Source organism: Babylonia areolata, chromosome 10 (genome assembly GCF_041734735.1).
Source record: "Babylonia areolata isolate BAREFJ2019XMU chromosome 10, ASM4173473v1, whole genome shotgun sequence".
NCBI classification, from domain to species: Eukaryota; Metazoa; Mollusca; class Gastropoda; order Neogastropoda; family Buccinidae; genus Babylonia; species Babylonia areolata.
In genome coordinates this window covers 3,719,399-3,732,081 of record NC_134885.1, presented here as the reverse complement: position 1 = coordinate 3,732,081, position 12,683 = coordinate 3,719,399, and the positions used below count along the sequence as shown (strand labels likewise).

Sequence of the window (12,683 nt, the reverse complement as noted above, 5' to 3'; positions counted from 1 at the left end):
TTGTCTTTCTCTTCTTTTCTTTTCTTTCTGTCAGTATCACATCTTTCTTTCTGCCTTTTTTTTTTTATTATATGATGTAATATTTTATTTATTTATTTATTTGTTTATTTTTCAATTTATTCATTTATTTATGTATTTTGGCCTTTCTGGTCAGTTCACTATATTCACTCTGGAACTCCACAACTTATTTGACTCCCCCCCAAACATGATAATTAAGTACTTTTGTGTTGAAGTGTTGTTCTTTTTTGTTTGTTTTTACCCCAGGAAAATGATGTTCCCAGTGGTAATATTTAGTTGTACATGCAACTTCTACAAATATATTTTTGTTATGTTTTGTATAATTACATCAGACTTTTCTCTTTTCTCTTTTGCACTGAAATGTGGCTTATATATGTATGTTCAAAGCAGTAAAATTAAGCAGTTGTTCTAGGACATTAGTGTTAAACAGGCACACACACACACACACACACACACACACACACACACGCATGCATGGAAAAAATAGATGTGGATTCACAGAATAGTGAGTTTGGAATTGAAACCCACAGTTACGTAACAAACTGCTTGAAGAGAAAAGCTTTTAGATTTGTTTTAAAAGATGTGAGTGACAGACTGAAAAAGACAACAGATTCCAGCTTTTAACCCATTCAACGGTAGGGAGCTGAAAGCCTCGGCAGGTTCCCCTGTCATACTGATGCAGAAAAAAATGAAGAAGATATATAGAAATCAACTGGTTTTTCTTCCAAATTGACATGTGGTGACACATCCGGAAACACTGTAGAAGTTTGTTCCCTTTGCTAGCAGTTTATGTATGAGTAGGGACATTTACATCACTTTAATGAAACAATATTTTGATGCTAGGACAATGCTTGGGCACAGGGGAGAATGAGTCAGTCAGAGATGCCAACTGTTACTATTTCACCATATTTTGTTACACTCAAACGCAGTTTGTTCCGACGTTACACCAATGTCAAAATTGTTCCGATGAGTTCACTTTCGACTACATAGTGTGGTCACATGCTTTCCTGTCATAATGTTACCCAGATGCTCTAGACCTATCAATCACACGGCCAGGGCAGTCACTACTAACCTTGGTCTTACACGATGATGCTTAGCTAATGGTGTGCATGTTTACATTGAAACAGCATTGAACGGACCAATCAGCTTAATTGTTTGTCCGAACAAGAGAGAACGTGGCTAAATCAAGTTTCGTCTCAGTCAAACAGCGTCTGTAGATAAAATGTTCCTTTGCTGATGTGGCTCAGGGTCTGGGTGTTCCTACCAAGTTCAGAACGTTCCTACTAAATTTCCTGATTGTTCCTTCAAACACATGACAGGGGTTGGTTTCAGTGGTTAATGTTTGTCTGTGATTGGACGTCCACACCAGGATCCCCACTGCCCCGGGCCCAGTGGTCAAAGAACGGACAGCTGCTGAACGAGGCCAACCTGGACACAGAGACGGAGCTTGGACTGACCACGCTCAGGATCCCCGGCGCCCAGCGAGGTGACACTGGTGACTATGAGCTGACGCTGAGTAACGAGGCCGGCACGGATAAGGTGCCCATCAAAATCACCGTCATGGGTACGTCTGGGAAACAAAGTTTAGTTCAGTTTCAAGTTTCAGTTTCTCAAGGAGGCGTCACTGCATTCAGACAAATCCATGTATGCCGCACTACATCTGCTAGGCAGATGGCTGACCAGCAGCCTAATCTGACACGCTGTGGCCTGTAGTGCATGCATATACATTTGTGTGCCTATCAGAGTGGATTTTATTGACGTGATATTTCCAGAGGACAACACTTAGGTTGTCATGGGTTCATCTTCAGTGTGCCAAGTGCGTGCTGCACATAGGACTTTGGTTTATTGTCTCGTCCGGATGACGACTGGACCCTCAGTTTGATTTTCTGGTCAAACTTTCGTAGAAAGGGCAAGACTGGGATTTCAACCCAGACCCTCACAGACATTGAACATCTTAACCGTTCTGCCATCAGGTCCCCCCAGTCCCCCTCTGGGCCCCCTGGACGTCATGGACATCTACTGTGACCGCTGCGCCCTGCTGTGGGACAAGCCCAAGGACGACGGAGGCTCCCCCATCACCCACTACCTGGTGGAGAAGTTGGACCAGGCCAAGGGCCAGTGGGAACCCGTGTGTGACACAGATGATCTGGAGATAGACGTGTCCGACCTTGTGCCCGGCCACAAGTACGAGTTCCGGGTGGCGGCTGTCAACGCCGAGGGCCAGAGCGAGTTCCTGGCCACTGACGGCACCATTCTGGCCAAGGACCCCTGGGGTGAGTGTTGTGAATGCCACTGACAGCCAAGGACCTCAGGGTGAGTGTTGTGATGGCCACTGACAGCCAGGGACCTCATGGTGAGTGTTGTGATGGCCACTGACAGCCCAGGACTTCATGGTGAGTGTTGTGATGGCCACTGACAGCCAAGGACTTCAGGGTGAATGTTGTGATGGCCACTGACAGCCAAGGACTTCATGGTGAGTGTTGTGATGGCCACTGACAGCCAAGGACTTCATGGCGAGTGTTGTGATGGCCACTGACAGCCAAGGACCTCAGGGTGAGTGTTGTGATGGCCACTGACAGCCCAGGACTTCATGGTGAGTGTTGTGATGGCCACTGACAGCCAAGGACCTCAGGGTGAGTGTTGTGATGGCCACTGACAGCCCAGGACTTCATGGTGAGTGTTGTGATGGCCACTGACAGCCCAGGACTTCATGGTGAGTGTTGTGATGGCCACTGACAGCCCAGGACTTCATGGTGAGTGTTGTGATGGCCACTGACAGCCAGGGACGTCATGGTGAGTGTTGTGATGGCCACTGACAGCCAGGGACCTCATGGTGAGTGTTGTGATGGCCACTGACAGCCAGGGACCTCATGGTGAGTGTTGTGATGGCCACTGACAGCCCAGGACTTCATGGTGAGTGTTGTGATGGCCACTGACAGCCAGGGACCTCATGGTGAGTGTTGTGATGGCCACTGACAGTCCAGGACTTCATGGTGAGTGTTGTGATGGCCACTGACAGCCAGGGACCTCAGGGTGAGTGTTGTGATGGCCACTGACAGCCAGGGACCTCAGGGTGAGTGTTGTGATGGCCACTGACAGCCCAGGACTTGATGGTGAGTGTTGTGATGGCCACTGACAGCCAGGGACGTCATGGTGAGTGTTGTGATGGCCACTGATAGCCAGGGACCTCATGGCGAGTGTTGTGATGGCCACTGTCAGCCCAGGACTTCATGGTGAGTGTTGTGATGGCCACTGACAGCCAAGGACCTCAGGGTGAGTGTTGTGATGGCCACTGACAGCCCAGGACTTCATGGTGAGTGTTGTGATGGCCACTGACAGCCCAGGACTTCATGGTGAGTGTTGTGATGGCCACTGACAGCCCAGGACTTCATGGTGAGTGTTGTGATGGCCACTGACAGCCAAGGACCTCAGGGTGAGTGTTGTGATGGCCACTGACAGCCCAGGACTTCATGGTGAGTGTTGTGATGGCCACTGACAGCCCAGGACTTCATGGTGAGTGTTGTGATGGCCACTGACAGCCCAGGACTTCAGGGTAAGTGCTGTGTCAGCCTCTGACCTCAGTGTGCACTGCCAGTGTAGGTTTCAGTCGTCAGTGCAAAACACTGGTCCTCACATTCCACCTCTGTGGCTCTTCTGCTGCCAGTGGCTCATCTGTGACTGTCTGCCACTGAAAGCCAGTCAGAGCTGAACAGAGGACAGAAAGTCATTATAGGGCTAAATAGCCCATGGAGTATTGCAGTGATCACTGGGCTGACATCCTGCACCTGTGGATCAGTTCTCTTGCAGATTGCCACAGAAAACAGTATGGCTGCTTTAGTGCGAGGCTAAAAACAGTCACACCTGGAGAAACCAATTATTGTGGGAGTTACAGCCCTTGACGTGACCATGAATTGATTGTTCAGAATAATGTATTTGCTTTTATGCTACATACTAGCATTCCCATCTATTTGATACATTTCATATTTTGATAAACCTTAACTGCTTTCTAGACTCGTTGGAGTGTGATTTTGATTAATTTCATTTTATAGTATAGTATCTTACTTTTTCATATTTCTGTTCCTGATGTTTTGTGCTAATTTCAGTTCATGATATTAAAACTATTTGTTTTAACAAAAGGAGATAATGTGTTAATATTGTCTCTGTACCTTAACTTATGTTAATGCTAAAACAAATCCTATCACCAAGTTTTAACATGTTTTAACACATTGTATTAACTTATCATTGTTGTACCCCAATCAGTTATGCTTGGTTGTGTGCAATGAATGGAATAGTTGCCTTTCCAGATGGTTTTCTTGTCAATTATAGTCCGTATTACATGTTTCTAATTTGAAAATGCCTTACCTGTGAAAACATTTATTTATACTAAATTTAGTATTGTGATTTCTGCAAATATTTTTGATGTGTGTCAAATCTAAAAGTAATATCCTGTTTGCAGTTATTAGCGAGAACCGATTGATTGATGATTTGTTGGCAAAATGTTTAACCTTGATTCAAAATGAGTCATTGACACTGTGATTAACCGTACCCAACTAACTGCTTTCTTTCAGGAGAGAGAAGTAAGTAACAGTAGATGGTCGTGTGTTGCTAGTCACCGGATCCTTGGACAGTGTAACAGCTGACCCAAAGCACAGCAAAGTGTAACAGCTGACCCAAAGCACAGCAAAGTTGAAAAGGAAATGCCTGTTGGGAAGATGAACAGAGACAAATAAACAGAAAAATAAACAAAAACCCACACAAGTAAACAGAATGATGGAAGTATTTTCCTCTGCATTGCTGTTGACCCTTTTCGAATAGATCCGAGTAGAGGTCAAAGCATTCAATGAAAAAAAAAAAAGAAAGAAAAAAAAAAGGAAAATGTTCAAGAAATGTAGAATGTAGCGTGTACCAAGCTTGTCTTACTGTTGGATCTGTTCCGCTGTTTCTCCTTGATCCCCACCTACATGGGCGGAGCGGTGTTTGAACCAGATTACTGTTCATTTATCTCTCCTCGGCGCCTACCTGCCCACAGACCCTGTCCCTTCTGCAGCTCCACCCCCCCCCCCACCCCTGCCCCCCCACCATGCCTCACCCCCTTCAATCTGCCTTTCTTTTCTTTTACAAGTAATGCTTTATTTTCCCCCTATAGATGAGCATTGACTTTTCAACTTTTGTTATGCTTTGGCATTTTCTTTCGTTTTTTTTTTTGTTTTTTTTTCTCTGGATTTTGGCAGTTCTGGTAGCTTGACATGTGTGAAGAATGTTGAGTATTCAGTAGTGAAGCATGGCACCTTAGAACACACCTGTGATTGTTTCTGGGCACAGAGGGTGGGCACTTGGTCTGTTTTGAGGTGAAAGCACTCACATACATTGGGTGGGCACTTGGCCTGTTTGAGGTGAAAGCACTCACACACACTGGGTGGGCACTTGGTCTGTTTGAGGTGAAAGCACTCACATATATTGGGTGGGCACTTTGTCTGTTTTGAGGTGAAAGCACTCAAATACATTGGGTGGGCACTTGGTCTGTGTTGAGGTGAAAGCACTCACATACATTGGGTGGGCACTTGGCCTGTTTGAGGTGAAAGCACACACACACTGGGTGGGCACTTGGCCTGTTTGAGGTGAAAGCACACACACACATTGGGTGGGCACTTGGTCTGTTTTGAGGTGAAAGCACTCACATATATTGGGTGGGCACTTGGTCTGTTTTGAGGTGAAAGCACTCACATACATTGGGTGGGCACTTGATCTGTTTGAGGTGAAAGCACTCACATATATCGGGTGGGCACTTGATCTGTTTGAGGTGAAAGCACTCACATATATTGGGTGGGCACTTGATTTGTTTGAGGTGAAAGCACTCACATACATTGGGTGGGCACTTGATCTGTTTGAGGTGAAAGCACTCACATACATTGGGTGGGCACTTGATTTGTTTGAGGTGAAAGCACACAGTGGGGTGGATATTAGATTAATGGTTGCAGTGGTCAAATGGTTAGAGCGCTGGATACTCGCCCAAGTTTCCTGAGTTCGATCCCCCATTTCATCTGGTGGGTTAAGGATGGAGATTCTTCTGATCTCTGAAGTCAACATATCTCTAGATCTGTTAGTGCCTGAACCCCCTTCTTGTGTGTACGCATGCTGAAGATGAAACACGCACATTCGAGATCCTGTAATCCGTGTCATCATGTGGTGGGTTATGGAAACAAGAACATACCCAGCATGCATGTCCCTGAAAACAGAGTATGGCTGCCTACATGGTGGGGTAAATAAACAGAACAGTCATACACGTAAACTGTTACATGTCTGTGTATGATGAGCATTGAGTTGCCAGTTGGCTGTGCCCAGGTAAGCAGCCTGTTGTGCAAATGACTCCGTGTTTATAAAGCAGTTAGAGCTGGGTCTTTGACCAAGGATAGGTGCTCTACATATCCATATCAGTCAATAGATCTGTTTGAGGTGGATGCACATACACAGTGGGGTGGGCACTTGGTCTGAGGTGGATGTTGTTGGGGTGATACACCCGTCTTATAACTGGCATACAGGTCTGTTTGATGTCAAAGATCTGCTGCCATTTTACAGCTACCATTGTTTGACCTGTCACAATCATAGAGATTTGATTCATCAGCTGCCATGTTTGATCTGTGCAGAAAATCTTGCTTGGGAGCGGGTGAGAGGGGTAACTGAATCTTTGATGATTAAACACCAAATTGTTGTTTCATTCTAGCGGTGCCGCCCCCCCCCCCCCTCCCCCTCCCCACCCCCATCTCCTCATAGTATGTTCAGAAGATGATTGATTCAAATGATTTATTCAGTAATAATAATAATAATAATGGATACTTATATAGCACACTATCCAGAAATCTGCTCTAGGTGCTTTACAAAAATGCTTTGTTAACATAAAACATTACATCTATGTTACATACACACACCAAAATATGACTACACACACACACACACACGCACACACACACACACACACACACACACACACGCACACACACACACACAGTACTGACATGCTTTTCTGGTAAGCTGGTTTTTTTGTAGCGCATGGCTGTCTTGTCAGCTGCTAGCTGTTTTTGTTTCACTGCATGGGTTTTCTTTTTCGTTTGGCTCCTTCCTTGCTTTCACCAGCATTCCTGTCATCATCTTCGTCATCCTCGTCATGCTTTTCATTCTCTTCCTCTTCTTCATCTTCTAACTTTTTGCTGATGCTGGTTCTTTTCTTTGCCAGTGTTGTTTCTTCATATTCATTTCCTGTGGGTTTTTTCTCTGTCTGTCTGTCTGTCTGTCTGTCTGTCTGTCTCTCTCTCTCTCTCTCTCTCTCTCTCTCTCTCTCTCTCTCTCTCTCTCTCTGTGACTTATAACATATCATTTTCATATTATATGTATTCTTTCATGTTATTATCATGTGTTGAAGTGTTTCCTTTTCCGATTTCTTGCTTCATCGTTGCTTTTTTTTTAATCTGCACAGTTCATGAATAATGAGTGATCTGTTTTCTTTTGCATTTCGTGATTCAGTCTTGCATCTTCAGAGGCTTATACTTTTGGTTTCTTAAGTCACACAGTTCATATCATGACAGAGTTTTAGTGTGAATGTGTTGAAGGCTGTTGTAAAGTGCACAGAGCTTTAAGAATATGCGCTGTAGCAAGATGTCTTAATGGACAAGTAAACAGACTTCAGTGTGGTAGAAACCAGCCTTTGGTTATACATGTAAGGTCAAAGGTTGGGCTTACGCCCACATCAGGACCATGCTGCAATGGATGTCACTCACACACACACACAGACACACACACACACACACACACATGTACACACACACATGTACACACACACACACACACACACACACACACACACACACATACACACACATGTACACACACACACACACACACACACACACACACACACACACAATGTACACATGCATGTGAGCTCACACACATACACACACGTACATGTGCTCGTGCGCACACACACATGTACACACCCGCCCACACATACACACACATACACATACACACACTCGTTCACAAATTCACAAACATACATTCACACACATACACGCATGCACGCACACGCACACACACACACACACACATATCACATTGAGTCACTCACCCCACTACATAACACTGTATAACAGCTCACCACGTTGACTGTGACACAGAAGAGAGATTGATAATGAAATGTTATTTTGCTAAACAGAGGGAAGAAATTTTGCACATCCTGAGTATGATAAGATACCTTAGATATTGAAGATAGTATCACTTCCATTTTCTCTTGGCTTGAGTATGTTAAGATGCCGTAGTGTTAGTTAGTGATGATAGTGTCACTTTCGGTTTCTCATGTTTACCTTTTCGGTTTCTCTTGATTGCAGTGAACACTTATCTGCTACTTATAATCACTTCTTTACCATCTACACACTTATAGACATATATATATATATATATATATATATATATATATATATATATATGAAAATATGAACTGACACATCTGTTGAAGGCAGAAAACTGTTAGCCATGCTGATTATATCATCATCTTGTGGTGTTGTATTATTTGTTGTTGTTTTTTTCAGATCCTACATCCATGCTAACAATATGGTCATCTGGTGTGGTGTTGTTGTTTTTTCAGATCCTACATCCCCACCAGGGCTTCCAGAAATTGTGGATTATGACAAAGATTACGTGGAGATCCAGTTTGATCCCCCGAGGAAGGAAAACGGTGCCCCAGTGCAGGGCTATGTCATTGAGTACCGGGAGAAAGGAGACGAGGACTGGACCAAGGTCAGCTGGTGCTGGGGGGTGGGGGGAAGGAGTGGAGGGGGGAGGGGCCACAGTGGGTGTGTGGGGGGGAGGAGGGGGGCAGATGGGTCAGGTTTTCAGTTGCTCTTTTTCTGCAGGGTTGCAGCTGCTGAGTTTGCATTGGGTAATGGTGATGGTTTCAGTTTTCAGTTTCTCAAGGAGGCGTCAGTCACTGCCTCTGTACAAATCTGTATACGTTGCACCGCATCCGCTAGGCATGACGCCTGACCAGCAGCAAAACCCAACGCACTTTGTCAGACCTCGAGCGCATGCGTATGTATTTGTGTTCCTATCAGGGTGGATTTCTTTTCACAGAATTGTGCCATGGGCCAACACTTTTGTTGCCTTGTGTTCTTTTTCCATGTACCAAGTGCGAGCTGCACACTGGACCTCGGTTTATCGTCTCAACCGATTTACTAGATGCTGAGTAAAAATTTTCCAGTCAAACTTGGGAGAAAGGGTGAGAGTGGGATACAAACAAAGGTGGAGTGGTGGCCTAGAGGTAACGCGTCCGCCTAGGAAGCGAGAGAATCTGAGCATGCTGGTTCGAATCACGGCTCAGCCGCCGATATTTTCTCCCCCTCCACTAGACCTTGAGTGGTGGTCTGGATGCTAGTCATTCAGATGAGATGTTAAACTGAGGTCCCGTGTGCAGCATGCACTTAGCGCACGTAAAAGAACCCACAGCAACAAAAGGGTTGTTCCTGGCAAAATTCTGTAGAAAAATCTACTTTGATAGGAAAAACAACAAATCAAACTGCACGCAGGAAAAAATACAAAAAAAAGGGTAGTGTAGCGACGCGCTCTCCCTGGGGAGAGCAGCCCGAATTTCAGACAGAGAAATCTGTTGTGATAAAAAGAAATACAAATACAAATACAACCCAGACCCTTACAGACTGTGTATTGGCAGATGAGTGTCTTAACCATTCTGTTTTCTTCCTCTACTGCAGTAAGTGTTAATATACTTTTTTAAATTACACATACCATTACGTGACCCACTGTTGCAGACTCTGGCAGGTGTCTTAACCATTCAGTTTTCTTCCTCTACTGCAGTAAGTGTTAATATACTTTTTTTAAATTACACATACCATTACCTGACCCACTGGTGCAGACTCTGGCAGGTGTCTTAACCATTCAGTTTTCTTCCTCTACTGCAGTAAGTGTTAATAGACTTTTTTAAATCACACATACCATTACGTGACCCACTGTTGCAGACTCTGGCAGGTGTCTTAACCATTCAGTTTTCTTCCTCTACTGCAGTAAGTGTTAATATACTTTTTAAAATTACACATACCATTACGTGACCCACTGTTGCAGACTCTGGCAGGTGTCTTAACCATTCAGTTTTCTTCCTCTACTGCAGTAAGTGTTAATATACTTTTTAAAATTACACATACCATTACGTGACCCACTGTTGCAGACTCTGGCAGGTGTCTTAACCATTCAGTTTTCTTCCTCTACTGCAGTAAGTGTTAATAGACTTTTTTAAATCACACATACCATTACCTGACCCACTGGTGCAGACTCTGGCAGGGGTACAGTTCCTGCCCTGTGCAAACTACCAAACGCCCAAGTGGGGGAACCTGTGCACGCATTTGAACCTGGACTTAACTTCTCCCCCTCCCTCCCTCTCCTCTACTACGCCTTGAGTGATGGTGTGGGTACTAGTCATTCGGATAAGACAATAAACCAAGGTTCTGTGTGTGCATCATACACTTGGCGCATGTAGAGGAATCCCCAACAGCAAGAGGGTTGTCTTTGGCCAAGTTCTGTAGAAAAATCTGCTTTGATAGGAAAACAAATACACTTGCAGACAGGGAAAAATGACAACAACAAAAACAAGCACGTGGGTGGTGCTGCACCATAGCAGTGCGCTCTTTTGAGAGACAGGATGCTGGATCTCATATACAGAAATCTGTTGTAACAAAATGTAATTACAATACAATACAATACAACACAGGACAGCACGGCACAGCAAAATCAACACAACGCAACACAACAAAGCACAGCAGAGAATTGCGCACCATATAACACCACACCACACCACACCACACCACTCCACACACCACACACCACACCACACCACACCAATAACAAGCTGTGCATGACACCAGGGGCTGGAGACAAACTCCCCGATGAACTACACCACACCACACACCATACACACCACACCACACCACACCACACCACTCCACACACCACACCACACCACACAACATACCACACCACACCACATACCACACCACACTACACCACACCACACCACATACCACACCACACTATGCCACACCACACCACACCACACCACAAAGAAATGAAGTAAATGAAGATACATAAAGTAAATTGATATATAAGAAGTTGAATTGATGAATGAATAGATTGAATGTGTCGACTAAAATAGTAACCCAGCGCGCTGAGTCAGGCCTTAAGGAAAAAAAAAAGAAAAGAAAAAACAGTAAGCAAATAGATAATGAAATAAAATACAGTGTGGGGGGGTGGGGGTTGAGGGGGGGGGGGAAGGAAAAATACCGCTGACAAACTGTGTGTGTGTGGGGGGATGTCAGGGTCTGGAGACCAACTCCCCGATGAACCAGGGCACAGTGGAGGGCCTGAAGGAGGGCAAGGAGTACGAGTTCCGTGTGATGGCCAAGAACAAGGCAGGCCTCTCCGAGCCCAGCGCCACCTCTCCCTCTGTCACCTGCAAGGCCAGGAGAGGTAAGAGGGGTGGTAATAGGGGGTGGGTGGGAGGGGTTGGGGTGTGTGTGTGTGGGAGGGGGGTGGGGGTGGGATGTTTGTGTGAGGGGGAGTGGGGTGTTTGTTTGTGTGTTTGTGTCCTGAGAGAGAGAGAGAGAGTGTGTGTGTGTGTGTATGGAAGTGTTTGTGATTGAATTTGTGTCTGTATGTGTGTTTGTCTCTGTGTGTGTGTTTGTATGTAAGTGTGATTATTTATGTTTGTGTGTGTGTGTGTGTGTAAAATCTTGTGCACTTATGTGTGTGTGTGTGCAATGCACTTGCACATGTGCAGTGTGGGGTGTATGTGTTTGAAACTCTTTTTCTGCACATCAGTTGTGTTATGTACTTTGTACAGTCTGGTGAGTTGCAACAGTGAATTTTTTATAAAAACATTTTCACACATACATGCACACACACAAACATAACTCACACACTTTGCTTTCTAAAATATGTACGTTTGTCTTTATCTTACTTTCCTTCATCTCCCACCCAACACTCTCCCTCCTGACACACTGTGCTGACCCCTCCTGACACGCTGTGCTGACTCCTCCTGACACACCACTGTGCTGACCCCTTCTGTGCTGACCCCTCTTGACATGCTGTGCTGACCCCTTCTGTGCTGACCCCTCCTGACACGCTGTGCTGACCCCTCTTGACACGCTGTGCTGACCCCTTCTGTGCTGACCCCTCCTGACACGCTGTGCTGACCCCTCTTGACACGCTGTGCTGACCCCTTCTGTGCTGACCCCTCCTGACACGCTGTGCTGACCCCTTCTGTGCTGACCCCTCCTGACACGCTGTGCTGACTCCTGACACGCTGTGCTGACCCCTCCTGACACACCGCTGTGCTGACCCCTCCTGACACTGACACGCTGTGCTGACCCCTCCTGACACTGACACACTGTGCTGACCCCTCCTGACACACCACTGTGCTGACCCCTCCTGACACACCACTGTGCTGACCCCTCCTGACACTGACACACCACTGTGCTGACCCCTCCTGACACTGACACACCACTGTGCTGACCCCTCCTGACACTGACACGCTGTGCTGACCACTCCTGATGCTGACACGCTGTGCTGACCCCTCCTGACACACCGCTGTGCTGACCCCTCCTGACACT

General features: G+C 45.7%; 1 protein-coding gene across 1 annotated transcript in view; it reads left to right on the top strand.

Annotated features, from left to right (window-relative positions):
• LOC143286726 (twitchin-like) overlaps positions 1–12,683 on the top strand; it is a 346,369-nt gene that overhangs the window by 215,811 nt on the left and 117,875 nt on the right. The window contains 4 exon segments of the mRNA XM_076594434.1: positions 1,388–1,582; positions 1,992–2,291; positions 8,657–8,808; positions 11,391–11,541. Of these exon segments, the coding sequence (XP_076450549.1) occupies positions 1,388–1,582; positions 1,992–2,291; positions 8,657–8,808; positions 11,391–11,541 (798 nt within the window).